At 41.1% G+C, this 27,751-nt stretch overlaps 1 protein-coding gene across 2 annotated transcripts; it reads right to left on the reverse strand.

Annotated features, from left to right (window-relative positions):
- On the reverse strand, window positions 1–27,307 carry LOC130928145 (oocyte zinc finger protein XlCOF6-like). 2 transcript variants are annotated; one of them, XM_057854393.1, is made up of 5 exons: window positions 26,912–27,032; window positions 23,383–23,425; window positions 23,122–23,238; window positions 1,591–2,214; window positions 1–1,480 (listed from the first exon to the last, which is right to left on the reverse strand). In XM_057854393.1, the coding sequence occupies exons 4-5, from the start codon at window positions 2,135–2,137 to the stop codon at window positions 252–254; spliced, it is 1,776 nt and encodes a 591-aa protein (XP_057710376.1). In that variant the 5' UTR covers window positions 2,138–2,214; window positions 23,122–23,238; window positions 23,383–23,425; window positions 26,912–27,032; the 3' UTR covers window positions 1–251. The 2 variants fall into 2 exon arrangements, with proteins under 2 accessions (XP_057710376.1, XP_057710375.1); XM_057854392.1 differs by lacking the exon at window positions 23,383–23,425 and having other exon boundaries at window positions 26,912–27,307.
- Between the last annotated feature and the right edge of the window lie 444 nt (window positions 27,308–27,751).

A 27,751-nucleotide genomic window follows, 5' to 3' on the forward strand; every position in this document is an offset into this window, starting at 1 on the left:
AATGTACTACAGGATTTATTATTATGATTATTGTCGTGTGTTACAGAACTTGTTGCTCCATTGCTTCACTTGAGAGTTAAATCAAGTGAGACAATACTTCTGGCAATACAAGGATACATACAAGGATAGGACAAAGCACACATAAGGCACCAAAAGTATCAGTTTTCAACAGGATTTGAGGAAGCGTTACAGAATACAATCGTCCTGTGTGCAAAATCTGATGTAGCAATCATTGATGACAGACAAAACAGTCATTGGCCACTGCTTCTCACACCACCACACAGGTGTCTCTTCATCTGATCCTTCCAAGTGAATCCTTGACCACACACAGAGCAGGAAAAAGCTTTTTCGCCAGTGTGGTTTCTTGTGTGTTTGCTTAAGGTGCTCTTTTTACTGAAACTTTGACCACATACTGAGCAGGAAAAAGGTTTTTCACCAGTGTGGGTTCTAGTGTGTGTGTTTAAGTTGCTCTTGTGTCTGAATTTTTTACCACACACTGAGCAGGAAAAAGGTTTTTCTCCAGTGTGGGTTCTTGAGTGTATGTTCAAGTATGGCTTTCGAGCAAATCTTTGACCACAAACCGAGCAGGAAAAAGGTTTTTCACCAGAGTGGGTTCTCCAGTGTGCGTTGAAGGTGCTCTTTTGACTGAATCCTTGACCACACACCGAGCAGGAAAAAGCTTTTTCGCCAATGTGGTTTCTTGTGTGTATGCTTAAAGTGCTCTTTTTACTAAAACTTTGACCACATACTGAGCAGGAAAAAGGTTTTTCACCAGTGTGGGTTCTTGAGTGTGTGTTTAAGTTGCTCTTGTGTCTGAATTTTTTACCACAAACCGAGCAGGAAAAAGGTTTTTCACCAGAGTGGGTTCTCCAGTGTGTGTTGAAGGTGCTCTTTTGACTGAATCTTTGACCACAAACTGAGCAGGAAAAAGGTTTATCGCCAGTGTGGATTCTTGTGTGTCTGTCTAAGTTGTTCTTCTGAGTGAATTTGAGACCACAAACTGAGCAGACAAAAGGTCTTTCACCAGTGTGACTCCTCATATGCGCACAAAGAGCTTGCTTAGAAGTAAAAGTTTTCCCACAGAAAGAGCATTTACAGAGTGTGTCCTCACAGTGAGATTTCTTATTAAAATCATCTTTGTAAGGTGAGTGTGACATGGCGCCATTTCCATCTGATGGTGCGATGAAAACGTGTGCTTGCAATCCTTCTGTTGAACTGCTGCTTGGAGGCTCCGTCCCTCTGCTGGCCTCACTCGGACCATCCTCACTCTTCAAGGGCTCACCAGTCGACATGGTGATATCGTCCTCCTCTTTAATGTATGGGAGCTCTACCTCCTCCTTTTTGATTGGAAGTTGCACTTCTCTTTTTTGCTGTTGAAGGTGCTCTGGCTCTTCCTGTTTCATATGTGGGTGCTCCACTTCATCTTTCACGCCAAGAGACTCAGACTCCTGCCACTCGGGACCAAGATATTTGCTGAAACCTGTAAGACACAAGAAGACAAATAATATATCTTATAGAATGTCTATGCAGCTGGTAGGCCGTGAAGGTAGACTGGCTTTAGAGAGCGAGAGTGTACAAATGCGCGCGTACCAGTGTGGGTTCTTGTGTGTCTGTTTAAGTTGTTCTTCTGAGTGAATTTTTGACCACAAACTGAGCAGGAAAAAGGTTTTTCACCAGTGTGGGTTCTTGTGTGTACTTTTAAGCCACTCTTATAACGGAATCCTTGACCACAATCTAAGCAGGAAAAAGTTTTTTCACCAGTGTGGCTCCTCATATGCGTACAAAGAGTTTGCTTAGAAGTAAAGGTTTTCCCACAGAAAGAGCATTTACAAAGTTTGTCCTCACAGTGAGATTTCTTATTAAAATCATCTTTGTAAGGTGAGTGTGACGTGGCGCCATTTCCATCTGATGGTGCGATGAAAATGTGTGCTTGCGATTCTTCTGTTGAGCTGCTGCTTGGTGGCTCCGTCCCTCTGCTGGCCTCACTCGGATCATCCTCACTCTTCAAGGGCTCACCAGTCGACATGGTGATGTCGTCCTCCTCTTTAACGTATGGCAGCTCTACCTCCTCCTTTTTGATTGGAAGTTGCATTTCTCTTTTTTGCTGTTGAGGGTTCTCTGGCTCTTCCTGTTTCATATGTGGGTACTCCAATTCCTCTTTCACGCCAGGAGACTCCGACTCCTGCCACTCGGGACCAAGATATTTGCTGAAACCTGCAAGACACAAGAAGACAAATGATATATCTTATAGAACTTCTATGCAGCTGGTAGGCCGTGAAGGTAGACTGGTTGAGAGAGCGAGAGTGTATATACGCGGGTACCAGATGCATTCTGGACTGTCTTTCCAATGACAACGACGCACCGATTGGCTATTAGTCAGCTATTTTTTCCCCCAATTTTAATCATGACGAGTATTCTTTTTACCAAATACTTTACTTGTACTTGAGTACATTTTTTAGAAGACGACTTTTACTTGATTCATATTATTCTGAACGCTACTCTTACTTGATTCAAATTTTTGTCTACTCTACCTTCCACTGTTGAAAAGGAAGTGATTCAACAATTTCCTTAAATGAAGCATAAATAATTAATAAAACAAATCCAGGGTTTCCCCTAGGATTTCTTGACGCTGTGGTGGTGGGCTGCATCAGGGTCGGACAGCCTCACCATGTCGACCATGGTGAAATTGCATCATATCATGACAAATGAGATTTTTTTTCCCCCAAGAAGAGCCATAACAAAGATCTATTTGAAATATTTCATTCGCCAGGCTAATGCCGTAGTGCTCAGCTACAGTAGATTTACTGTACGTAAAATGCGTAGCTAATTACAGCTACGTTACCCTTCGTAATAGACTCCAATCACCAACGTCACACAATGACGTGTCGCTGTATCGTGCCGCCATTTTGTCCGTCATTGTGTGTCCGTATTCTCAATGGTCTCAATTTATCGTGCAATTTATAGTACAATTCATGGAAGCCCCGGTGCCTTCAGACGCTGTAAACTCATTGGATGTGTTGCATAAAAGGCGTTATGTGGAAAAGCTTCGGTCGATCCATTCGCCCGATTCATATTTGATGCTTAAATTGATATTTTCCGACCCGCAGTCTTCGCCGTCTCTGCCTGACATCTGCTACCCTGATATCTACAAATATCTTGAAACTCAGCCTATTCTCACGAAAGTTTGAAAACTTTAAGAGCAGCACTCTAAGCAACATTAGCCCGTGTGACCCTTCCAATTTTCTAAAATTGCGACAATCAATAAAAAAAAAAAGTTGACTGCGATGGCCGACGCTTCAAGAATAGGTGAATATCGGACTATTTCTTCAATAAAATACGCAACAACTGTGTCTGCCTCATTTGCAAAGAGACAGTCGCTGTTTTCAAAAAGTTCGATGTGAGGCGATATGACCAAACAAGACACGCTGACATGTACGACAAGATTACAGGGAAAATACGCAGCGAGAAATTAAAGCAACTTGAAGCTAGTTTAATTTCACAGCAGCAGTATTTCGCAAGAGCCCGAGGGTTGAAAGAGAACGCCACAAAAGTGAGATTGTTGAAATTATGAATATAAAAATAATACAGTGGTACCTCTACATACGAAGTTAATCCGTTCCAGGACCTTGTTTGTAAGTCGAAATGGTCATATGTCGAGCAGGATTTTTCCATAGGAATACATTATAATTCCATTAATTCGTTCCCCAGCCCAAAAACCTACACGAAATCCTTAATAAATACTGCTGGTACTATTACAAATGGCAATAACACATAGCAAAACAAATAAATTACAAATAAAAATTGGAATAATATAATAAAAATAATAAAAATAATTCCTGTATTAATGTAACGAACCGGGTTCTAATGTGGCGGATGTTTTTTGCTGTACCTGAATGCACCGCGGGGCTGATGTGCCAGAGGCAGAGCGGTGAGCTTGAGAGTTTCACTTTCACTTTCAATGTTTTCTTGAGAACACCATCAATTGCGGCAGACAGAAGGTGTTTTGTGATGGGCCACCCGCTCACCCATTAATCGGCCTTCAGGGATGGCAAGAGGGGATGCACCACCAACCTAACGCCCACCTCCAGCCCCGCCCACCCACCGGGCGCATGAGCCACAGCCGCAGCCCCCCAACCGGCACGGCACGCCACGGGACCCCAGCGGCCCACCAAGCCCAGGGCAGGGCAGGGTCCCTCACCGGAGCAGGCAACATCCAGCCGATACACCAGTGCCCAGCCAGCGACGGAGCACAGGGTGGACATGCAGTCGGAGAAGAGAGGGGAGAGCGGAGGCAGTAGGACGCCAAGGAGCCACCGCGGGGCGACGCGAGATCGAAGCCCCGACCTCCCCCCAGTCCCGCGGCCGGCAGCCCACGCCCCAGGAGCCACGCCATGGAAAAAAAAATGTGGGACCCACCTACCACCCTATTACTGTGGCTGGCAGGTTCCCGGCTGGCAGCCATTACCCAGCACCGTGATGGGATTGTGAGGGGAAGGTAGTGTAATTTGTATGCATTAAAATAAGAGAGCTTGGCTTGGGGCAGTGGGACCGCAGCATGGAATTTCTACCCAGCCGCCCGCCCCACCGACCTTTGCCGGAGCTCTCCTGTGGAGTATGATGTGTGTGGTGCATTTAAAAAAGGTGTGGGGATGGCGGGGCCTGTCGTGAGGAGGTAACCGTGAGGCACCCCCACCCCCCAACAGGTCCCAAACATCCCACAACCTTGGTGTGTGATGCATTAAAAACAGGGGGGAGCCAGGCCAGAACTGTATGGCCCCATCCCAAATCTCCCCAGAGAAATGAATGGGTATGTAAGTGCCAGGGTGAACGATATTTCCAGTGCCGAAGTCAGAAGGGCTTGAGTTAAGAGGCAGGCTCCCGTGGGCGTGGCCCCGTCCACCGGAACCACCGGCCGCAGGGCGAGAGAGGTGCCAGGTAGGCTTGCCACCCGTCCCTTGAAATACGGAATCGTTCCGTAATTGGGAATTAAAAGTTGCGTTCCGTATTGAACCAATACGGAAGGCAGTTTCATTCGTATTTCACAATCGTCCCATGGGGCGACCCACGGCTCCGGCGGTGGGGAGGGGCGGGCGGCTTTGCTCCCAGCCCATGCACGTCTGGCACACACAAACACACACCTGCGCTCATGAGTGAACACTGAGCCACCAATAATGAACAAAAAGGGCAGGAGATATTAAAGACAGCAAGATAGTTATCTGCCTGCCCGCTGCTGTCTGCCCTGCACTGCGCTCCACTTCCGGGTTTGTTGCCTAGTTACCTCGCTCGCTCTGCTCAGTGCACCGCCTCGCGCGTTTTCATAACAAAGGTGTCTTCAACACCAGACGCTCAAGACACCCCACCTCATCCTCAAAAGAGGAAACGTCTCCAAAAAATAGACTGGAGTGGGAAGAGGGTAACCCGAGGCTCGATAGAGTCACTGATGATGATTGTATTTTATAAAGCGAACTGCAAGGAAGGCAGGAAAGTTTTTGCAGTGTCTCACGGAGAAAACAGCATGCTGCAGGGGACCTCCACAAACGGAATATAACATCTCAAAAGAACCTTCGTCACAATTCTTTGTACCCGAAACATCCCCTGAGCTTGATTTGGTATGTTATTATGCTCTTGAATATGGATAACATATACAGTAGGCTATATTTATATTTACCTTCATACATCTTGCACTGATAGGAGCATAGCTAGGCTATTTCAGTTGCTACTATGGTTGATTATTTTCAGGAATGTTGATTTTTTTTTTGAAACATGCATTTATTATCAATCAATATTGAATGAATTCATGTACGCATAAAGAACATCTTATTTTGTTATGCTAACTAATGCTCCTCATTTGGAATTATTCCTAATAGATTAACAGCAAATAAACACTGGATAAATAGTCCTACTGCGAATATATACTATCTATTGATTGGTTAATAGTGATACCAAAATTAAAGCAATAATTTGACATCATTCCACTCATACCCTCTAAGTTACTGCAGCTGAGGTGACACAGGTATAGCACACAGTAAAACGTGGCCAGAGCTACAATATGGTAATTGATGGGGGAAAATATTACGTGCCTTAACATTAGCACATTATGTATGATTGCCTCTAACATTAGCACATTCACTCTGGGTCCCATAGTTAGAAGGGAATCTCACGAGATAACTTGTTTTGCACCATAGTATTGTTTTATTACACGCCTGGGTCCCATAGAATCTCACGAGATACACGCCTGGGACCCATAGTTAGACACGCCTGGGTCCCATAGAATCTCACGAGATAACTTGTTTTGCACCCATAATATTTACCTCTGTTGCAGCACAGCTCATTTGTCCCATGTGGTAAGTCCTTTTTCAAGGGGGCTGAACCAAAAGTAGCTTTAATTTTTGTCATTAGACGGGGCCGCGCTGCTCAGAGGCGGAAGTTGACCTTTCCGCCTCCGTGGGGCGCGTCCTTACAAAAGCGGACGTTTCCGGGCGACCCGTGAAGTCTGCTGGTGGATCAGACGCGCAGATCGCCCTGCTTTGTCCTTTTGCCGCTTTACTGGGCTGTTGCTGGCTTCCCACTCATTTGTCACGGTAAGCGATTTTCATTGCTAAAGGACACTTGGTTGTGCTGTAACGGTAACGCGGGGATTCTGGCATTGACAAACTCAAATCTAGTGTCACGTTACCATTTGTTATGCTTGTTTTTTGATACCTGTTTGCTTGCTCTTGTGGGATTGTAATCAATAAAGCTCATTTATTCTGCATTTTCTAATCAATAAACATCGTCTATAGAGCAAAAGTGTGCTGATTGCTGACTCACTGCGAACCTAGAAATTTCGGAAAACAACGGTGTTATACTTGTATATCGCTTTTCCACGTGCTGACTGTGGACACATGCTCAATCAGAAGATTTTTATGTGATTCCAAAATGGTGAAGAAAATGACTCTTGGGAGAACAAAGCAAGAGGCAACAAGTCCTGGGTCCAAAGGCAGTGGGTGATGTGCTCAAGATCTTAACGTTACCCATCCCATTCTCCATACAAACCGATGCCTCGAATAAACAGAGCAGGAAGATGTTTCCCCTTGCTGTCCAGTACTTCAGTCCAGGGTCTGGAGTCACCAACAAAATGCTGGACTTCATAGAGAATGCAGACGAGTCACCTGCTGGAATTGTAGCTCTCCTGGAACATTCCCTTAAGAAATTTGGCTTGTCAATGGGTCACGTGACCGGATTCAGTGCCGACAACACAAATGTTAATTACGATATTCACAACTTCGTTTTCACTAACCTGCAGAAAAAAACAACAGTCTGCTGCAAGGAAACTGCCATGCCCACATAGTGCACAATGCAGTTTTCTCGTCTGAATATAGATACATTTCTATGCATTTTAGGAGTTTTGGGGATGCCCCCTTTTTTATTTCCCCGTAAGGCTTTGGGCGCGAGGGGAGCGTCCGTTATTTCTAGGGATGGGAATCGAAATCCGATTCCAATTCCGAACCGGTTCCTAGTGTTTCGAGGCCTCGACATCACAATGAAAAAGCCTGAATGATCCCTTTAACGATTCCTAAAGACGCGTATTGCGTCGTGACGTGTCTTGTTGTCCAGACGCATCGAACTAGCATGGCGCCAAGAACCACTCGCTCCAAAATTTGGCTACACTTCACCAGGAAAGAGGGTGAAAATGAAAGGTTACGATGGTTTAACACGAGCATTGCAGCTGTAACCATAACAATGACAGCACTTAGGTTCAAACGCTCGAAAGTGTGTCTTCACTTCACGAGGAAAAATTACAAAAAAGCGACATGCAGACATTGCATGGTCGAGATAACTGTATCGGGAGGGAATACGACTGCACTGTCCTTACAGAGAGGCTAAGGCTCAGTCCTGGCTATATAGCTAGCTAAACTCCCAAATGACGATGCAGAAGACGTTGGTATAATCTGCTGACTTTATTCAACCATCATTTGAAGAGTGAAGCTAAAAAGAGAAATTAAACAAATCAATTTTGTCCCCAATAAGAAACTAGTTTGCATCAACGTAAATCAGCGATGATTAGCTGCTAATAAACGGTTAGCATGCGTTCGCTAGCATTAGCACATCGTTCAAACCACTACACAACTGGATTTAAGTGTCCGATCGCGAATGGAAACACAGAACAACAACACAAAAGATGATACATACAGGCGTTGCCTCTGTAGATATTTTACAAACATGAACAAAAACAAAGAACGTAGGCTCGTAGCAGTGTATCCCTCTCTCACTAACTCGCTCACTCGCTTGGATGCGGCATTTCTTCTTCGCTGTAAGCGCGCTCTTCTTCACGTGAGCGCGTTCTTCTTCGCGTGAGGAAGCGCAAGGGCGCCCTCACTTGCGCGTGAAAGCGCCATAAAAACTGAAAGGCATGCATTTCAATACAATGGTAAATAATACACTTTAACCCAGGGGTCCCCAAACTGCGGGCCGAATACGGCCTGCCTCCACATTTGGTCGGGCCCCCTGAACAATACCAGAGAGCATTTTGAATTTTTTTTTTTTTCTCAATAGTGTTATTTATTTCCTGGCCTTTTCTGTGAAGAACTCAGAGAGGGTTATTTGGTTATTATCTATTTAATTAATAGTGTTTTTGTTATATTATATTATATCATATTATATTGTTTTATATTATATTATATTATTATTTTATTTACTTTGTTCCGTGAAGAATCCAGAAAGGGTTTGTGGCTTTCTGAAAAACATTAATTATTTACATTTAGGCACTCCTGCAATCGTCACACTTTTTCTGTTACAAACTGACCCTGGCACCTCATCAGAGAAGGGAAACTTTATGTGGCCTCACAGGAAAAAGTTTGGGGACCCCTGCGTTTAACACATATTGCCAAAGGCAGAACAACAACCTATATGCCAATATATACCAATATTTTTTATTTCTATTAGAAAAAAGTTTCAGTAAAATGTTACACATTCTTGTGTATTTGCTACTTATTGCCACAGTTAACATTGAGGCTTTGGGCCTCTTTTGATCTCGTGAGTTTGTAAGGTTGTGACTTCTGATTAAACAAACTCGATGCCACTCAAAATGTTTGTTCTTTTCCCCCCAAATTAGAATCGATAAGAGAATCGATAAAGAATTGAATCGTTAAGCAATATCGATAATGGAATCGGAATAGTAAAAATCCTATCAATTCCCATCCCTACTTATTTCTATTTCTGAAAGGTGGCAACCCTAGCACCATGGCCCCAATCAACCCCCGCCCCAGACCGCCCACGGCACACCCGCCACCCCCGGCTGGGTTTTATAAATTCATGAAAATGTCTGGTTTTCATTATTTTTCACGGGACCAATTAACGTGCGTTGAAATTTAATGACACTTTACACTGAATACTATGGTACTGTACTGCCTGTGACATGTTCCCAGAGAGTGTTTAATAGTGAATAAGTGTTTTTGCAAGTTTGACATTCATTTTTCATCTTATTTATCATCACATCAAATAATGAGATGTCAACTAGAGAAATACAGCTGAAATAACAAAAAAAGTTTGGCGAATATTCCAATTCATGGCCTTTCTGTGATTACCTCATTGACAAAATTATTCAACCCCCCCAAGCCCACCACTCTTAACTCATTCACTCCCAACCATTTTCACCGGAGCAAAGCACATCACTCCTGGCTGTTCTACTGGATTTTGACTGATTTTGCAAGGCCCACAGAAAATTCTGTTCTATTGCTATATAAACATGGAACACACCAAAAGATGGATAAAAAAGTTAGTTCATGTCTTTTTCCATTCTTTAGAAATCCGCATTAGAAAATAGCTTAGTTTGAGCAATTTTCCAATTTCTGATGAAAAAAACAGAAATTGAGCTTTTTTGTAAAAGCATAGCAAAGTAAGCATTTTGAACATAACTGACTTCAACACAGCTATATTTGGCCCAAACATCTAAATAATGTTTTTGTTCTACAAAATAACATAAACAACAAGAAAAAAATAGAGCTTTTGATCGCAAAGTAACAATTTATTTACACATAACTAAACTATTGAACTGTTGAACTATTTGCGCACATAACAACTGGGAAGGCTCTCGGCTGCTCCCGGTTGAATGAGGTGGCTCTCAGTAATCTGATGAGCTCGGCTCAAGATCGGTCTCACTTTTTTCATCATCTTCATTGTTGGTTTCAACCTCGGGCTCAGGAGTAACACAACCTGAGTTCCGCAAAACGCGTGTGGAACCTGACGTTGTGGCCGTCACCGTCTGTCTCATCAGAATAGATTTTTTTTAATCCTTCTTTGACGATGGTTTCGTTTTCTTTTCAAAACACTCCTCTAGTGTCGTTTGCCTTTTTTTTCCCCGATCGTTCTCCCCCGTTAAATATTTCAAGAGATACAACTGGGAGCAAAATCTGCAGGTTGAAAGCTAAAGGCACAGTGGAAACGCGTGGTAAAAAGAGGTTACTGTCTGCAACTGCTGTGCAATACCTGAAGCGAAAGGTGGAGAACAATCCCCAAGTGATAACTGAGGAACTACGACAGGACATGTCACAGGAAGGTATTAAGGTGCCATCCCAGACAATAAAACGCAAAATGATGTGTTCCATGCAAGAACTTCCAGGCGCCCTCCCCCCGACTCCAAAGCACAAGAAGTATGCCAAAAAACAAGTGGGCAAACTATAAAGGTTTTGGGATACTGTTCTCTGGAGTGGTGAGACCAAAGAGACTTTTTTGGGCCAATGGATCCACGGTAGGTGTGGAGGAGAAAGAATGAGGCCTATGAAGAAAAGAACACCCCAGCTACTGTGAAGCACAGTGGGGGGCCAGTCATGCTGTTTTGCTTCTTCAGCTACAGGGAATCTTCAGTGTGTGCTAGGTATTAAGAATTAACTCTTTAACACCGAACGTGTCGGCAGCGACGCGTTTACGCATATCGTCTTTGAAGCTTCGTCACGCTGTAATTACGTCACCCACGTGCCGCTGGTTGTTCTCATTTGAAAGTGCGGAAGTTGATGTCCACACCAGTTTTTATTTGAAGTCAATCGACCAAGAAAAACGGGAGATAATGTCATTTAAATTTTATATTTTTATTGCACTCATCAATATGCATTAAAACGCTGCAAGGACCATGTATCTATCTCCAGATTTCCATCATTTCTTGTCCTTTTTCAAAACCGAAAGCAGCACAAAAGACTACATATCCCAAGAGCCGTTGTGATGTCAAGAAGGACGAACCGAATGTGATCATTTTAAATACATTTCTGAGCGAGGCGCCAACTAATGAAAGGGAGGCATGCGAAGCAAGCAACGGCCGGTTGGTTTGAGCGAGCGACTTCAAAACATGCAGAATGAATCTAAAACTACATTTAGCGCAAGCTAATTCATTATTTCATTAACTCAAGGAAGAAGATGAGCTGTATTTGTTGTTGTTTTCTTTGGATGAGTAGCTGTCTCGGCGAGTAGAAGTGACAGCAGCGCGCAAACGGCGAAAGAATAGGCTGTGTGACGCAGCTCCGTGACCTGTTCAAGAAGAAGCTTTATTGAGTGCGCAAAAAAAAAAAAAAAAAAAAAAACTTTTTTGGGCCGCATGCCTGAAAAAAATGAATTGAACTGAACTACTTGTCAATATTTTTTTAAATTATTTTTTTCAATGTTATATATATTTTTTCTTCACTATAATCTTTTTAAAAAAAATTTATGTAGATGTGTGTTTGAGAAGCTTGATTGCATGTACGTATATACTTTTGACAGGGTGATGTGTACAACACCTAACTTCACAAAGAGATATCCTCCAAACCCTTTTTGTGTTAGATGATATATATAATCTTTTTTCTCACTATTTTGCAAAGTATATAACTTGTTTTGACCATAGTATGTGTAAAGGCCAAAAACACCTATGACCATACCTGCTGTTTATGTTGAATTGTCAATCATAAAACTATTTAATCTTATTTTTTCTATTGAATGTTTATCCTAATAAGTTGAATAAATATTATCAAGCTTCAAAACGGTTGGTCGAGCATGTTTGGTTGTCAATGGGACATCAACATTACAAATTTTGAAAAAAGATTTTGGGATTTTTTTTTTTGTCTTTTTGGGTCCAAAATCTGGATTATAATTGGTCAGTGAAGAAAACGAGTTTGGACATGAAGTTCAAGGTGTCCTGAAAAAGGGGACCCAACTTGGCCATTGTAAACATTTTTTTCTTTGAAATATAAAGGCAACATCAAATGCATGCAGATTCGGCCAAAATAGGCTTAGGTGTTAAAGGGTTAAGTTCAATCTTGGATGCAAATGTCATGCAGTCATTGACTAAGCTGAAGCTTGGGTGAGGTGAGGTTGGACCTTCCAAATGGACAATGTTCATCAGGATACCTCAACATCTACCACATCTTGGTTGCATAGGTCTGTAAGTATTTTATGTTTATAATAATATATGAATATGCAGTATATGTATATTTCTGTGGAGAAAAATGTATGTACAAAACATCTTAAATTGTTGTTGTTATAGAAGCCAGCCTATGCTAAGCCTAGTAACTCAAGCAATTTGCGCTATATACAAGTGTGTTGTGTAGTTTGTTGTATATTGAGTATTGAATATGTTATGTTTCTGTTATAGTTTCACAATATCATGCGAGTGTCTTCCCATAAAAGCCAAAAAAGAGCAAGCCTTGTGGTTTATGGAAGTGCATTCATTGTTAGCTGGCTGCCGGGCAGTGCAAAAAGGAAACGCACTGTTTTGGGCAGGACACACAGTGTTCTGAATCTGTTTACATTCCATTCTTTTGCACTAGTTAATGCTTATAGCATTTGACCTCATTGTTTACTTGTGATTTATTGTTATTTATGTGCTTGTTTGTACTTTAACGAAGTCTTCCAAAATATGTTTGTGAATTAATATGAGTCAACAAAAATGTAATTGCTAGATTAGTTAAAAAAAAAAAAAAAGTTAGAATAGTTGACCAATCGTTAAAAAATCGTTAAAAGTCTGCTGAATAAGCAGACAACTGTATTTAAAATGTAAATACAGTACAGTGGGGCAAATAAGTATTTAGTCAATCACTATTTGTGCAAGTTCTCCCACTTGAAAATATTAGAGAGGCCTGTAATTGTCAACATGTGTAAACCTCAACCATGAGAGACAGAATGTGGAAAAAAAAAAAAAAACAGAAAATCACATTGTTTGATTTTTAAAGAATTTGCAAATCATGGTGGAAAATAGTTATTTGGTCAATACCAAAAGTTAATCTCAATACTTTGTTATGTACCCTTTGTTGGCAATAACGGAGGCCAAACGTTTTCTGTAACTCTTCACAAGCTTTTCACACACTGTTGCTGGTATTTTGGCCCATTCCTCCATGTAGATCTCCTCTAGAGCAGGGATGTTTTGGGGCTGTCGTTGGGCAACACGGACTCTCTACTCCCTCCACAGATTTTCTATGGGGTTGAGATTTGGAGCCTGGCTAGGCCACTCCAGGACCTTGAAATGCCACTCCTTTGTTGCCCTGGCTGTGTGTTTGGGATCATTGTCATGCTGAAAGACCCAGCCACGTCTCATTTTCAATGCCCTTGCTGATGGAAGGAGATTTTCACTCAAAATCTCAATACATGGCCCCATTCATTCTTTCCTTTACACAGATCAGTCGTCCTGGTTCCTTTGCAGAAAAGCAGCCCCAAAGCATGATGTTTCCACCCCCATGCTTCACAGTGGGTATGGTGCAGTTGATTATTCTTTCTCCTCCAAACACCCTGTGTTTCTACCAAAAAGTTCTATTTTGGTTTCATCTGACCATAACACATTCTCCCAGTCCTCTTCTCAATCATCCAAATGCTCTCTCATGAACCGCAGACGGACCTGGCCGTGTACTGGCTTCAGCAGGGGGACACGTCAGGCAGTGCAGGATTTGAGTCCCTGGCGCCGCATTGTGTTACTGATAGTAGCCTTTGTTACTGTGGTCCCAGCTCTCTGTAAGTCATTCACTAGGTCCCCCCGTGTGGTTCTTGTTATCATTTTGACGCCACTGGGTGAGATTTAGCATGGAGCCCCAGATCGAGGGAGATTATCAGTGGTCTTGTATGTCTTCCATTTTGTAATAAGTGCTCCCACAGTTGATTTCTTTACACCAAGCGAAGAGTTACAGAAAACGTTTGGCCTCCGTTATTGCCAACAAAGGGTCCATAACAAAGTATTGAGATGAAGTTTTGGTATTGACCAAATACTTATTTTCCACCATGATTTGGATATAAATTCCTTAAAAATCAAACAATGTGATTTCCCCCCCCCACACATTCTGTTGCTCATGGTTGAGGTTCACCCATGTTGACAATTACAGGCCTCTGTAATCTTTTCAAGTAGGAGAACTTGCACGATTGATGGTTGACTAAATACTTATTTGCCCCACTGTTTTTTAAAGTGATGAGGCAAGGGCATAGGTTTGCATAGGGACGGAAGGGACAAAACACAGCAAACTTTTCAGGATGCTGCAATTGTCCCAACTTTTAAGAAACCTTATTTGCATTACATAATGCGTTCAGTTATATAGTTTCTTGTATTCCCTGAAAGTAACACCAGGTGGTGATGTTGCCTCAGTAGAAAGTAAGAGACGTGAGGAAGAAGCCTGAAATGTTGTTATGCTATGTTGTTATGTGCTATGCTGTGATGGCCATACATGTTGTTTACTAGCTGCTGCTGCTGCACTGTTCATTTGATACTATTCTATAACTGTCTTAACAATGAACGTGGGAAGTTGAAAAGCATTCATTTATTTACTGGTGTTACAATAAGACAAAAATATAAAAAATATTGGCTGACATTTTTATAGACAAATCGTCAAACTTTATCACCAGGCCAAAACAGTCCTATTTACCGTATTGGCCCGAATATAAAACAGTGTTTTTTGCATTGAAATAAGATTGAAAAAAAGGGGGTCGTCTTAAATTCGCGGTCGAGACATTATACCCATTCATGACGCTAGATGGCGCCAGATATCATTGAAGCGATGTTCTCTTATGACAGATCTCAGTTACTCTCCCCATTCACGACGCTAGATGGTGCCAGATATCATTGAAGCGATGTTCTGTCATGACAGACCTCAGCTACTCTTTTTAGTTTAACCCGTTTGCATTATTTTATTGCCTTATTCATATTTGTTTCAAGACTGCAGTTACAGTTAGACTTCACTTTGATGGTTAATGCAGTCATTGCAATTTCGTTGTTTTATCATAATAGATTGGTTTATTTACATTTAAAAAACCAGAAGCCATTCATTTACGAATGTGATTGCACTTTAGTTTACATATTTAAATGTTCAGATATTAAGATTTGAATGAGGCAAAATAACATGATTTTTCTCTCAAATATAGCTTTTACGGCTGTCAAATGATTAAAATGTTTAATCGAGTTAATTACAGCTTAAAAATTAATTAATCCTAATCAATCGCAATTCAAAGCATCTATAAAATATGCCATATTTTTCTGTAAATTATTGTTGGAATGGAAAGATAAGACACAAGACGGATATATACATTCAACATACAGTACGTAAGTACTGTATTTGTTTATTATAACAAATTGACAAGATGGCATTAACATTATTAACATTCTTTTAAAGCGATCCATGGATAGAAAGACTTGTAGTTCTTAAAAGATAAATGTTAGTACAAGTTATAGAAATTTTATATTAAAACCCCTCTTGATGTTTTTGTTTTATTAAAATTTGTAAAATTTTCAGATCAAAAAAATAAACCAATAGCTCCCCATTGTTGATGTCAATAATTACACCATGCGCACTCATGGTACCAACCCATAAAATCAGTTGGACCCAAACGCCAGCAGAGGGCGCAAAACACAAAAAAAAAACAAGGAACAAGCGGACATTACACTGTACTGTCATTTTAGTCTGTTTGAGCGGGGCATATGCGTTAATTGCGTCAGATATTTTAACATGATTAATTAGAAAAATTAATTACCGCCCGTTAACACGATAATTTTGACAGCCCTAATTGTTATAATCATTTGTTTCAGATGTACTGTAATTATTTTCTGTATAAAATCAATTTGGTGTTCAAAAAGTCTTTTTTTCAAACTTGAGTCTTGAAAAAGAGGGAGTCGTCTTATAATCAGGGCCGTCTTATATTCGGGCCAATACGGTAATTTACAATAAGGAACAGCGGCCTATACTACGAAGTCTGTTTTCTGGCTTAGCAGGGTAACTTCGAGAGTAACTTCATCACGTGCCACCTAAGTTCGCAGCTAAGCGAGACTACGAAAGGTGGATATGTTGGAACCGAGAAGTGTTGCCATGGCAACACACGCCACATGCCAAACCTGGTCGTCTCAGAGTTAGATCTTGCTTAACCCCACAATTCTAATTAACCACGCTATAATTAAACAGCACTCCTCCGCGGACGTGTCCTCCTGACAATGACAGCGTACCTGGACGACCCATACGACATTGGCGCGCGGATTGTGAGGGGCTCTCTTCGGAGGGCACGGGTTTTTGGAGACCGCCAGAATCCGCTGGCGTACCCGGAAGATGTTCTCCATGAAAGATATAGATTTTCAGCTGAGGGAATTCTTTACCTGTGCCAACTGATCGAGGCGGACGTCACTAATGTAACCCGCCGAAGTCAGGCCCTCAAAACCGCGCAGATTGTGTGCCTGTCCGTGCGCTCTTTCGCCAGGGACAATATATGCATTCCATCGGTGATGCTGAATATCTGCGTAAGAACACTGTATGCCGTGCGATTCGGAGTGGGGTATGGAAACGGTTCAAATTGATTGTTGAAATCGCGGAATGTAAACGAATGCGGAGCTTTGCTCTCATACAAGAAATATATTTAATGAACTTTTCCAGCAGTATTTCGTTGTGTAAATGTGTTTATAATAATCATAGAAATATGTAGACTATTTAAACATTGAGAAAACTTGTGTTGTTTTCTGCCAACTCGAAGAGATTAAAATAAATGTCAAATCCACTGATAGGACAGACGCACAAATATAAAAGATATAAATGTTTATTGAATATGCATCTTACAGTCTTGTTTAACTGTGAAAATTCGTTACAAAAGACGGGCTTTAATTTACGCAACAACGCATGGCATCCCCGCATTTCCTTCTTCTCCTGAGTCCTCACAAATATAACATAAAATTTTGGGGGGTCGGGGGGGTTCAGGCTCAGGCCTGCAAATCAAATTAATTGATCGGGCTCGGGTTGGGCTGGATTTTTTAGGCCCAAAGTAAAAAAAAAGGACATACGTATTCATACAGTCAATGGGACTAAACATACAATCATCCTGCTTCATGTGGTGATGCGCGATAAATTATACAGTTAACGTACCAAATCTTATTTTACTGTCCTGAAGGCATGCTTTATTTCTTTTCATGGACATAAGTAAACTGGCATATTGACGCATTCACAAATCACACGATCTGTAAATTCGCTGCCAACAGACCCGTTGCGCTCTACTCGCCGAAGCGGTGTTGGATTTCGCGGTGAGGGTGGATTTTAATTCCTCATAACTCCGCATGATCATCGCGCATTCCTCCTCCGTGAAGTAAGGTGCCCGTGCCATCGTCACAAGTAGTGTTTGACTCTGGTCTCCGCCCCATTTTATGTGAACGCGCAGTAACTCTGACTGGGTTGACACAGGTTCGACTAATCAACCTCATAATCAGTTTCGTAGCACCGATTGACCACAAACTAGACAACCAGGTTTTGTCAACTCCGGTTACCCGCTGGTAAACTGGATTACTTCTGGGGAGGTTGAACTCCGTTCGTAGTATAGGCCACAGGTGTATGCGGGTCATTAAAATGCATTAAATGGATTTTGTCATAATTCAGGCTTTGAAATGCATTAAACTAAATATAAAGGCCTTAAAATGATGTAAACTTGACGGTAAAAGAAACTTTTTCGACATACTGTACCATTTTTGTGTCTGAAATTATCTGCAGTTGAGCATGGGCATTAAGTTTGTTTAATGTGGCATTAAAAAGCTTTAAATGAGATTTGCTGATACCTGTAGAAACTCTGAACAAAACATCGTCCCACGTCAAGTATTTTATATTACAGTGTGCCCTAATCCATTCGTGACCAAAATTTTTCTCAACAACTTTATGCCTTTAATTACCGTAATCTTCGCACTCTAAGGCGCACCTGACTATAAGCCGCTACCCAAGGCCGGCCCAGCCTATACACAGACTATGCAGTTGCTTAGGGCCCCTGACCACTAGGGGGCCCCAATCTGGCAACCTCATTTCATACGTTGTTAATAGAGCATCGTGAATAATGCAGCTTTTGCTGTTTATCCATGCAAAAATCAATTTTCTCGTCATTACATGTCTTTTGGGGTGACAAGTTTGAAGTATGCAGTGCAATAAAATATGATTAATATACAAAATATGGACGTATGGGTTGGATTGCATGTATGGGTTTCACAGTACACTGTGACGAAATGGTTGGCCAAAAATATGGGCCCCTTGGCATTATTTTGCTTAGGGCCCCCAAATGGCCTGGGCCGGCCCTGCCGCTACCCACCAAAGTTGGAAGGAAAACGGCATTTGTTCATAGATAAGCCGCATTGGACTATTACCTGCAGTAGTCCTTACTGTATTATGGGAAATTTACACCAAAAGATATTAACCGGTAACACTTTTTTTTGACAGCGGCATCATACGACTGTCATATGACCATATAAATCACTATAAAGCTTTGAACAATTGGCTGCAAAGCTTCATTGCTTCAGGAAGCTTCACTTGGCCATCAATGCTCTCTCGGTGGAGACAGTCAACCTCTGTGGCCACTTGCTGTCAACACTGTTGTTGTCCAACATGCTTCCCAGCATGCATTGCAGTGCTACAGATGCAAATTCAATCAAAATTCATGTTCTGTACTAATTCATTCATCATTCATTCATTAATTGCTAGTTATGGTATTTGATAACACATTATTTGACAGTGGCGCCATAAGACTGTCATTAGACCGTCCTAATTATGAAATGATACTGTCATGAGCATTTATTAATGCTTTTTGACAGAAGTCATTTAGTGTTATTCGGCAAATGATCTCACTTTTGAATGGATGTAAAAGATCCAAGCTGGACATAGATGGAATTAGTAACATCATTTGCCGGATGACACAATGACATAAGCATTCAGTCTTGCCCATGACAGTGCCATGTCATGTCATAATTATGACGGTGGGCACATTGGGTACATCCAACAGTGAATAGTTGGTTGGAGCACCCCCCCCAAAAAAAAAAAAACACCCCACATAAATCATACTTTTTCTTTCAATTGAACCGTGTATAAGCGGAAACATTTTTATTCTTTGAAACGTGTGAGAGAAATTTCATTCAGTCCTTATAGAAAATTGATGTATATTGTAGCGCTGCCAGATGAAGTTTTAAGTTTTGAAACTCATAGAGGCAGTTCTTAGGAGTCCTATGAAAGGTATTTTAAGACCTGCAGGAGATTTTGGGGTTCAGAGACGTAGGTGTTATTTTTCCAATGTGTTCTTTAACCGAACTTGAAACAGTATTATATTTTTTGCATTTGATAATGATTACCCAATTTCTATTGACCTACAAACACAAAAATGCAATATTTTATCTTGTCATTTCCCCCAATAAGGACCTCACCAAAAAGAAGCAAGAAGGGATTCTGCTTCAAGAAAAGTCTCGCTTACTAGAATTTTTTTTTTTCCAATATAGACAGTAGCCAGATATGGGCCATCACCCTCCCCACACTTCTGCACTCAAGTTTGTGGCATTTTACTTCTGAGTGACTCTAATTAATCTGTTTTTAAATTTCATAAATTTTCCTTTATTAATTGAAACTCATGTTTGATTTGCTCTGCATAAAAGTTCTTAAAATTAATGTGCTATTCATACTCAACTAGGCAATGGTTTCTAAAAATGAGTTTATAGGTTAAAAAAAAAAAATTAAAGGCTAAAATGCTACATTGTAGGATTTACACAATACATAATAAGCCTGCAATTCTAAGAAATGGTAATAACAGCTTGTTACATGACGATTATGGGTCAAATATTTGGTCTACAAAGCTAGAAAGTATTGGTACAGGCTTGTTATGATCATATTAGGCCCGTAATTCTAAATATATGTATCATAATCTTAAGTCTCTTAATAAGCCTGAAATACTTATTTTAAGCATTACTGGCTTGTTATAGTTGCCTGGTACACCAGACTCACTGCTGTTCCAGCTATTGAGTCTGGCCACCATTTACGCGGATACAATTTCCAGGGCGGAGCAAGCCACAGCAAACAGACAGCGGGGTGGACCAATCAGCGACGGGCAGATGTGACGTTAGTAAAATAACGAGGGACTTGCGTGCGGAAGTAAACATACGAAGAGAGCGGAGTTTATTCAACATGGCTAGCGCGAGACAGACTGTTGTCAATGACTCGTGTCGATGTGTTTTTGGTAATTTAAAACGGATTTTACCGTGGATTGGAACATATTCTCGTCTCTCCTGTTCACCATCTGTTGTTGTGGAGACGACTTCCGACGCGCAAGAGTGACGTTGCTCGTTAAGAAGACGTCACGCAAATAAACGAATCTGATTTGTCGATTGATTTTGTACCTGCTCGAGAGGCCGTTAATGGGCTGGTTCCCAGACTATACTCTCAGTGTTTGAAAAATACAGGGAGAATAGTCTGGTAGAGCCAGGCAATTTTATAGGGCTCGAAATGAGACAGGGGTACTATTTTTAAAGCTTATTATAGACACCAATCACGTGATGTCACAACACCGCCCCCCTGACTTGTGCCGCCATATTGTCCGTCAGCTCATCGTGTTTACATATTACCGCTACGTACATTCCTCCTATTACTGCATGTTTTTCTGGTCATCTAAGGAATCACCACCTAGTAAACGAACCCAAAAACCTTCCTGACAATCGTTAACATTGATTATTCAAAATGGTGAAGGCATGCGTGGCGGTTGGTTGTAGTAACAGAGAAGATAAACGGTCATTTTAGTAGTTACTGTGTGATCATTGTTAAAAGGGCAAATCTCTAAAGCAGCACGGTTAGTTTATCTCGGTCCATGATGCGTTTGTGTCGACAGTCGTCAGACAGCGGCGAAAAAATCAATAGTCGTGATGCAAACACAATCGCAGACATCATCAGACGGAGACTATGAAGCTTGTTGCCACGGTCGCGCAGCAAGAAGGTGGCCGCAACAACAGGTGTTGTGCCAAAAAATAGCCGCCCCGCATGAAATGTCCCCCCTGACGGGAGCGCCCACACGGAGACGACTTTCTTGTACCGTGAATATGTATTATTTTACTCTGCTTGAACTAATAAATGTCATACCTGTGTGATTGTCATTGGGATATGGTCGTGAAAACCTGTAGACTAATACATTTCTGTTCAAAGATGGTTATGTGGCCCAGTCCACGATTTGTTACTAAAATACAGTACTAATATTTTGTGTAATTTAATTACTTAAAACTGATTTTACAGTCGTAAATCCATTACTGTAATGCGTCCATGAAAACATTTGATGTTTTCTCTTCAATAAAGCGTTATAAATAAGCGCTCCCGTCAGGGGGGACATTTCACGCGGGGCGGCTATTTTTCGGCATTTGTCGAACCGCCGATCAAGTTTCATTTTACAATAATGACAATGGTGACACTCAGCTGCCCAAATGTCGGTTTATATTCAGGCCGGTGCCGATTTTGGGTACCCGATTCCTCATCGTGACATAAACTGGAGCATGACTGGAAATTTTGTGGTCTCACGACGAGCTCCGACGCACAGGACGGGACCGGATGGGAGGAAAAATCAATTTGGGCATCAAATACGGATCTGGCGACTGGATCGACCAAAGCTTTTTGAAATAACGGCTTTTATGCAACTCATCCAATGAGTTTACAGCGTCTGAAAGCACCGGGGCTTCCATAATTTGCATGTGAATCCACCTTTAGAAACTACGATCATTGACAATACGGACACACAATGACGGACAATATGGCGGCACAATACAGCGATCACGTGATTGTGTGGCGTTGGTGATTGGGGTCTATAAGCCAAAACACTTCTTAAAACTAGTGAAAAACAACTAGTTTCAAGATCTCGTTCATCCTGAATGAATGTCTTATTTTAAGATTTCTTACCAAGACAAAAATTGCTTGTTCAATTGGCAGAGTTTTCTTACTTGTTTTAAGCTAATCTTATCTCATTTCAAGTCTTTTTTTAAAAACTTGTTTTAGAAGTGGCATTTGTTCCAGTGTATGTAGGGGAAATACTGTCATACAAACCAAAAGGGTTCAACAAGTGATATGGTCATACACCAAAAATCAACTGGCAGACTGTGTTACAAAAAAAGGGGAACATCATCAGTCTCATTATTTAAGGCTCTCTGTGAAGGACATTGGGCGGTTAAATAAATACACAAACTTAGTGTGTGACAAGTCCACTGCACATATGTTGTTGTTTTCTGCAATGTTTGCTTAAAATGTACAATGAGTTCGTTATCTTGCACCGAGTCATTATAATGCCACATCATTAGGGTGCTGTGCTACTTCACTGTGGGAATAGGTGTGCATTTATGTTCACTTGACAAATGTCTGTGCACAAGGCGGGAGCCTAAAATAAAACTTGTTCCAAGTCAAACCGAAAGTGGAGTCATCATTGGAACCAACACGGATATCCGTATAATAATGTGACACAAAAGAAGTGACGTCAAGGAGCGCGCTATTGTTATTATGCATTACTGCATTGTAAACAATGGAGGCGAATGGTAAAGACATCGCTTTCCCACTCCTCTTTTTACAACTGAAAGAGCTTATAAATTTTATGCTCGAATATGTCCGCAGAAGACATTGAACAACGCCGAAAAATGATAATCTCTCTGTTCAGAGGTGACCCGCGCGGACGATGACGTCACACAGGAGGCTGCTCCTTTTTGCGCAGGCGTCCCTTGCAGGAGCGCGGTGTTTATTAATGCACCTTAAACATAGTGCAGACAGGTATAAAATATTGTCTGAATTACAAGGCAAAAAAAATTATCCGTTTCAGTGTAGACGTATTTTGAAACACATTTCTGCACTTATGAGAAGGTACCATATTTGATTTCTGCCTCATTTGAAGAGCGAAAAAAGCACCGCTTGGGATAACCTTTAATGGGTATGAAGTCCTCCTCTTCCTTGATGTATGGTGACTTTCCCTCTTCCTCCTCTTTGATGCATGCAGACACCTGGTGCTCAGGACGATGGGCTTGGCTGACATATAGATCTGCAAGACCAAGACCACAAACACACGAGTCAAATCTTATTTCTTTATTTGCCAACAACGGCAGTGCCCAGCGCAGCTCAGGCGCACGATCGTCCTAAAACATCAAAACTATTTCACTCTAGACAAAGTAAAGCAAAGAATCACCTGCATGATTTGCAAGTTGAACTTTGCTTGGCACGGAAGAAGACTGCGTATGGAGTTAGAATCATGCCAAAAATAAAAGAGAAAAAACATGGTTTGCCCATGAAAAGCATCATTCAAAAAAGAAAAAGGTGTGGTTTGCAAATAAAACAATACTTCAAGAGAAATAAGTGTAGTTTGCAAGTGGAATGTGTGATTCTAAAAAGAAAGTGTGGTTCGCAAATTAAAAACAATCATTCATAAAAGAATGAGTTTTGATTTGCTTACAGATCGATTTTTAATTGCTTGCAGATTGAACTGCTTTCTCTTGCTGATCGATAAAGGTGTGTGAAATTTCCGATTCTTATTCGCGATTCAGCCGTGGAAAATTCGAGAACGATTCACATATATCCAAATTCCGATTATCTAATTACGCCAAGTAATGCGAAACTAAAACACAGTCAGCACGTTCTCCTAGCTGTTTACATTGCTTGAAAATAAATAAATAAAACCGACTCAACGGTGGCAGTCTGCTCTTGGACATGAGCCATTGTGATAATAACAATATATGGGTAAAATACAAATTTAGGAGAAACTATTTAAAGAGTATTTTGTGTGCTCCAGCTTTTATTTTGTTACTTCCGGTCTCCAGTCATGTGAATTTGCATATTAAGCTAAATATTTAGTTCCAACCATTTCCAGATTTATCATTCAGGATATAGGATATAAGTTTAAAGAGCATACGACACCAGAAAAAAAGTCTTAAATGGCATTATTATGTGAATTAGAATCATATTTTGAGACGATTCGACTATATACAACAATTTAGCAAAGCGCAGATGACGAGAAATTAGTCTTTTAATCTGCCGGTTAGCCACGTGTACAATTATTAAGCCCATTGAGGGGGAATTGTTCAGAACGAGGAAAACGAGACGAAGAGAGCTGCAAAATGTCATTGTTTCAGTCTCTCTACTCCCAATATTTTTACAGGATATTCTTTTTATCCAAGTATTTTCCCCAATAGCTATATAAATGGCTTGAGAAGGACCAGTCAGCCCGTCGAGGGGGAACTATTCACAATGAGGAAAACGCGACGAAGAGAGCGGCAAAATGTCATTGTTTCTGTCTCTTTACTTCAATATTTTTACAGGATATTCTTTTTACCCAAGTACTTTCCCCAATTGCTAAATAAATGGCATGGTCATGACAAATAACTTGTGCTAAATGGAATATAAAATAATAAAAATCCATTTATTCAAGACGACATGGCAAAATTACTCCATAATGGTCAAAACAGTCGACTTTACCTTTACTGTCACACCTGCCGAACGATATTTTATGACACCTAAACCACATATGTCATTTCCCTTCCCCGGCTTCGGAGAATGTAAACAGACCAGAAGGAGTGACAGCTAGCCGACATGCTAACCCGAACCGAGGGATGTTTCAAAGTCTTCGAAGTGGAAAATCACAGATAACTAGCCTGGATTATTTGACATGACGACCCGGTTGTTGAGTTTCTTTGCGGATCGGCAAACCGCCCGGCGGAGAGCAATTTACAGTTCGTTCCCTGGAGGAGGGTGGCTGGAATTGTTGTGTAGCTAACGTGCTAACAGCTAATGAGCGTGAGGATAGCTTTTTACATGCCTATCAATGATCAAACGAAAGTAGTCCTTTATTTAAAGGAATTTTATAGTGTTTACTTTGTAATCACTGTATTCGTATTTGACATAATACAAAACAAGATGTTTACTCACTTCCTTGTAAGTCCAATGGTCCCACAGTAAATATCCACGGTGAATGGGAACCTTTTGAAACTCCAAAAAGGCGCATACGCCTCTCCCGCATACAGAATGATTTTTCTGCAGCCGTTTGGCTGGCGTGATGCAAAAAATAAAAGTATTAATCCGCAAAATCAGCTGAATCCTTCGTCCTCATACACAACAGTACACTGTAGCGTGAAGAGGACGTCTTCTACCGTACACGTCACAGCGCCCTCCTCCTCAATGCGAGACCGAAGCCGGAAGTCACTCATTTTCCTGGCGCGGGATTAAAAAAACTAAATAAATATAGCGATCGCTTCCACACACATCCAAGCGGTCCATATCATTCAGGAGCATAAAATACCGCGTGTATTATGAAATAAACATGCTTTTTCGTGTCACAAGCACTTTAAGGTTTAAATTAAATATTTAGTTCTGGATTTAAAAATTCAGGTAGAAAACTTCTTATTTGAAAATGAATATTTAAGTTGCTAATTAATGTTGTAAATGTGCAAAAAAAAGTGGCTCTAAAAATTTCACACCACGTTTTAAACTCTGTGTGGCGCTAAATGTGAAAAAAAATGTTGTGATTTTCAGCATGTGCTGCTTTACAAACGGCGATAGGTTCTTAGTCAAAATCACGCTCATCAAGGCGTAGGCGAGACTTCAGTTCCCCCAAGTCCTTAGCCTGGTACTCCAGACTCACCGCTGTTCCAGCTATTGAGTCTGGCCACCATTAAGCGGATAACATTTCCAGGGCGGAGCAAGCCACAGCAAACAGACAGCGGAGTGGAACAATCAGCGATGGGCAGATGTGACGTTAAAAACGCGACGAGGGACTTGCGCGTGGAAGTAAACATTCAAGGAGAGCGGAGTTTATTCAACATGTCTAGCGCGAGACAGACTGTTGTCAATGACTTGTGTCGATGTGTTTTTGGTCATTTAAAACTAATTTTACCGTGGATTGGAACATATTCTCGGCTCTCCTGTCGCCATCTGTGTTGTTGTGGAGACGACTTCTGACGCGGAAGAGTGACATTGCTTGCTATTAAGAACACGTCACGCAAATAAACGAATCTGATTTGTCGATTGATTTTGTACTTGCTCGAGAGGCCGTTAATGGGCTGGGTCCCAGACTATTCTCTCAATGTTTGAAAAATACAGGGAGAACAGTCTGGCCGTGCCAGGCAACCAAGTCCTTGCCGACAGTTGCGGTCCGCCTTAAACAGTTTCGCCTGCTTTCGCGCTCTCAGTGCATCGTGGATTTTTTAATCATAAGCATCTCATAAGAATAAAAGTTCTAAAACCATTTATGTAAATATTATTTACATCTACGTTCATATGTACACACACACGAAACATATGAAAGTGAGACAATGCGTGTACAAGTACGTATTTATACATTAATATATGTCCATTATTTATATTATTATTGTATTTTATAATTTCATATTATTCTTTCATGTTCTAATAATAACATATGCATTTATAGGGATTTAGATACACTTATTGATGTCCACCCCAAAATATTTATTTAAAAGGGGGGGTGGGTGACATTATTTTGCGGTTTATTACTATTAACAGCGATAAGTAATGTCATGGAAAAGGGGGATCAATATACATACTGTATATACACACACACAAAAAGTTTACCACCGGTTAACTATGTAAAATGCGATTAAAAATTCAAATACCCTGACAGCACTACTTTTAACATGAAAATTGAATTCTCATCACCGGGATCTGTCTTCTTTCATGTACAGTATACGTATCATCGAACGTGAACCAACCTTCTAGTCTGTGAAGAACAACCTTTGCGTGCATTATTTTGCACACAGTAGAGGGTTGGTGACGTGGGGGCTCCTCTTTTACTCCACAAAGTTCCTCCTGGAACTTTACTGCAGCCGGTGTCGTTCTCGCTGACATTTTCCTGACTTGATTTCTGAATGCTTGACAACGTTTCTTGCAGCTTTGTTAGCAGTTAGCAGTTGGTCAACTCGGCTAGGCTAGGCTAAAGTAGGTCGCAAAACTTCAACCAGTGCTCGAAAACTGATGTTTGAGTCCGTAATGTGGCTAGTGTTGGACACGTCGTCGAGGCTTCGGTTTAGTTAAGTGACTGAAATCGAGGGGAAAAAAGCCACACAGAAAAATAGGTTCCACCTTTGCCATATTGCCAGTCTTTTCTTTTGCATTTCCGACAAGGATTGCATGATGGGAAAGACAGTCTCCAGCCCTATCACACCCGCCTCGCTCGAAAATAAAAAACAAAAGCAGTCCAAATTACAACTTTCCTTTCAAAATAAAAATGTTTCTCTTATACAAATAAATTTATATTTTGACATGATTCGAGAAAAAAAATCAAGTAGCGTTATCAGTTCGCCTCTAAGGATCATGGGAAGTGTAGTTCTTCAAAGAAATCAGTCAGTGCGATCAGCACCGCCCTCTGGCGGTCAGCAGGGATGAAGTCGAACGATTGTATTATTTTCATTCACATTTAACGGGGTATTTATTCAAGATTAAACATCTAAATTACATGTTGGTCAACACAAAACACTGTAGCAGCACAATTTAGGCAATACTTTACAATAAGGGTCCCATGATTAACATTAGCTAACGCATTTTTAGAGAGT

This window comes from Corythoichthys intestinalis, chromosome 13 (assembly GCF_030265065.1).
Source record: "Corythoichthys intestinalis isolate RoL2023-P3 chromosome 13, ASM3026506v1, whole genome shotgun sequence".
Taxonomy (NCBI): Eukaryota; Metazoa; Chordata; class Actinopteri; order Syngnathiformes; family Syngnathidae; genus Corythoichthys; species Corythoichthys intestinalis.

Bases quoted from the DNA above. Each gene is read 5' to 3' on its own strand.
- LOC130928145 (XM_057854392.1), bottom strand. From the start codon at position 27,047: ATGTCAGCGAGAACGACACCGGCTGCAGTAAAGTTCCAGGAGGAACTT. The intron at 23,239-26,911 runs GTTGGTTCACGT...TTGGTCTTGCAG, and splicing joins TGTTCTTCACAGACTAGAAG to ATCTATATGTCAGCCAAGCC. The intron at 1,481-1,590 runs GTACGCGCGCAT...TGTGTCTTACAG, and splicing joins ACACACAAGAACCCACACTG to GTTTCAGCAAATATCTTGGT.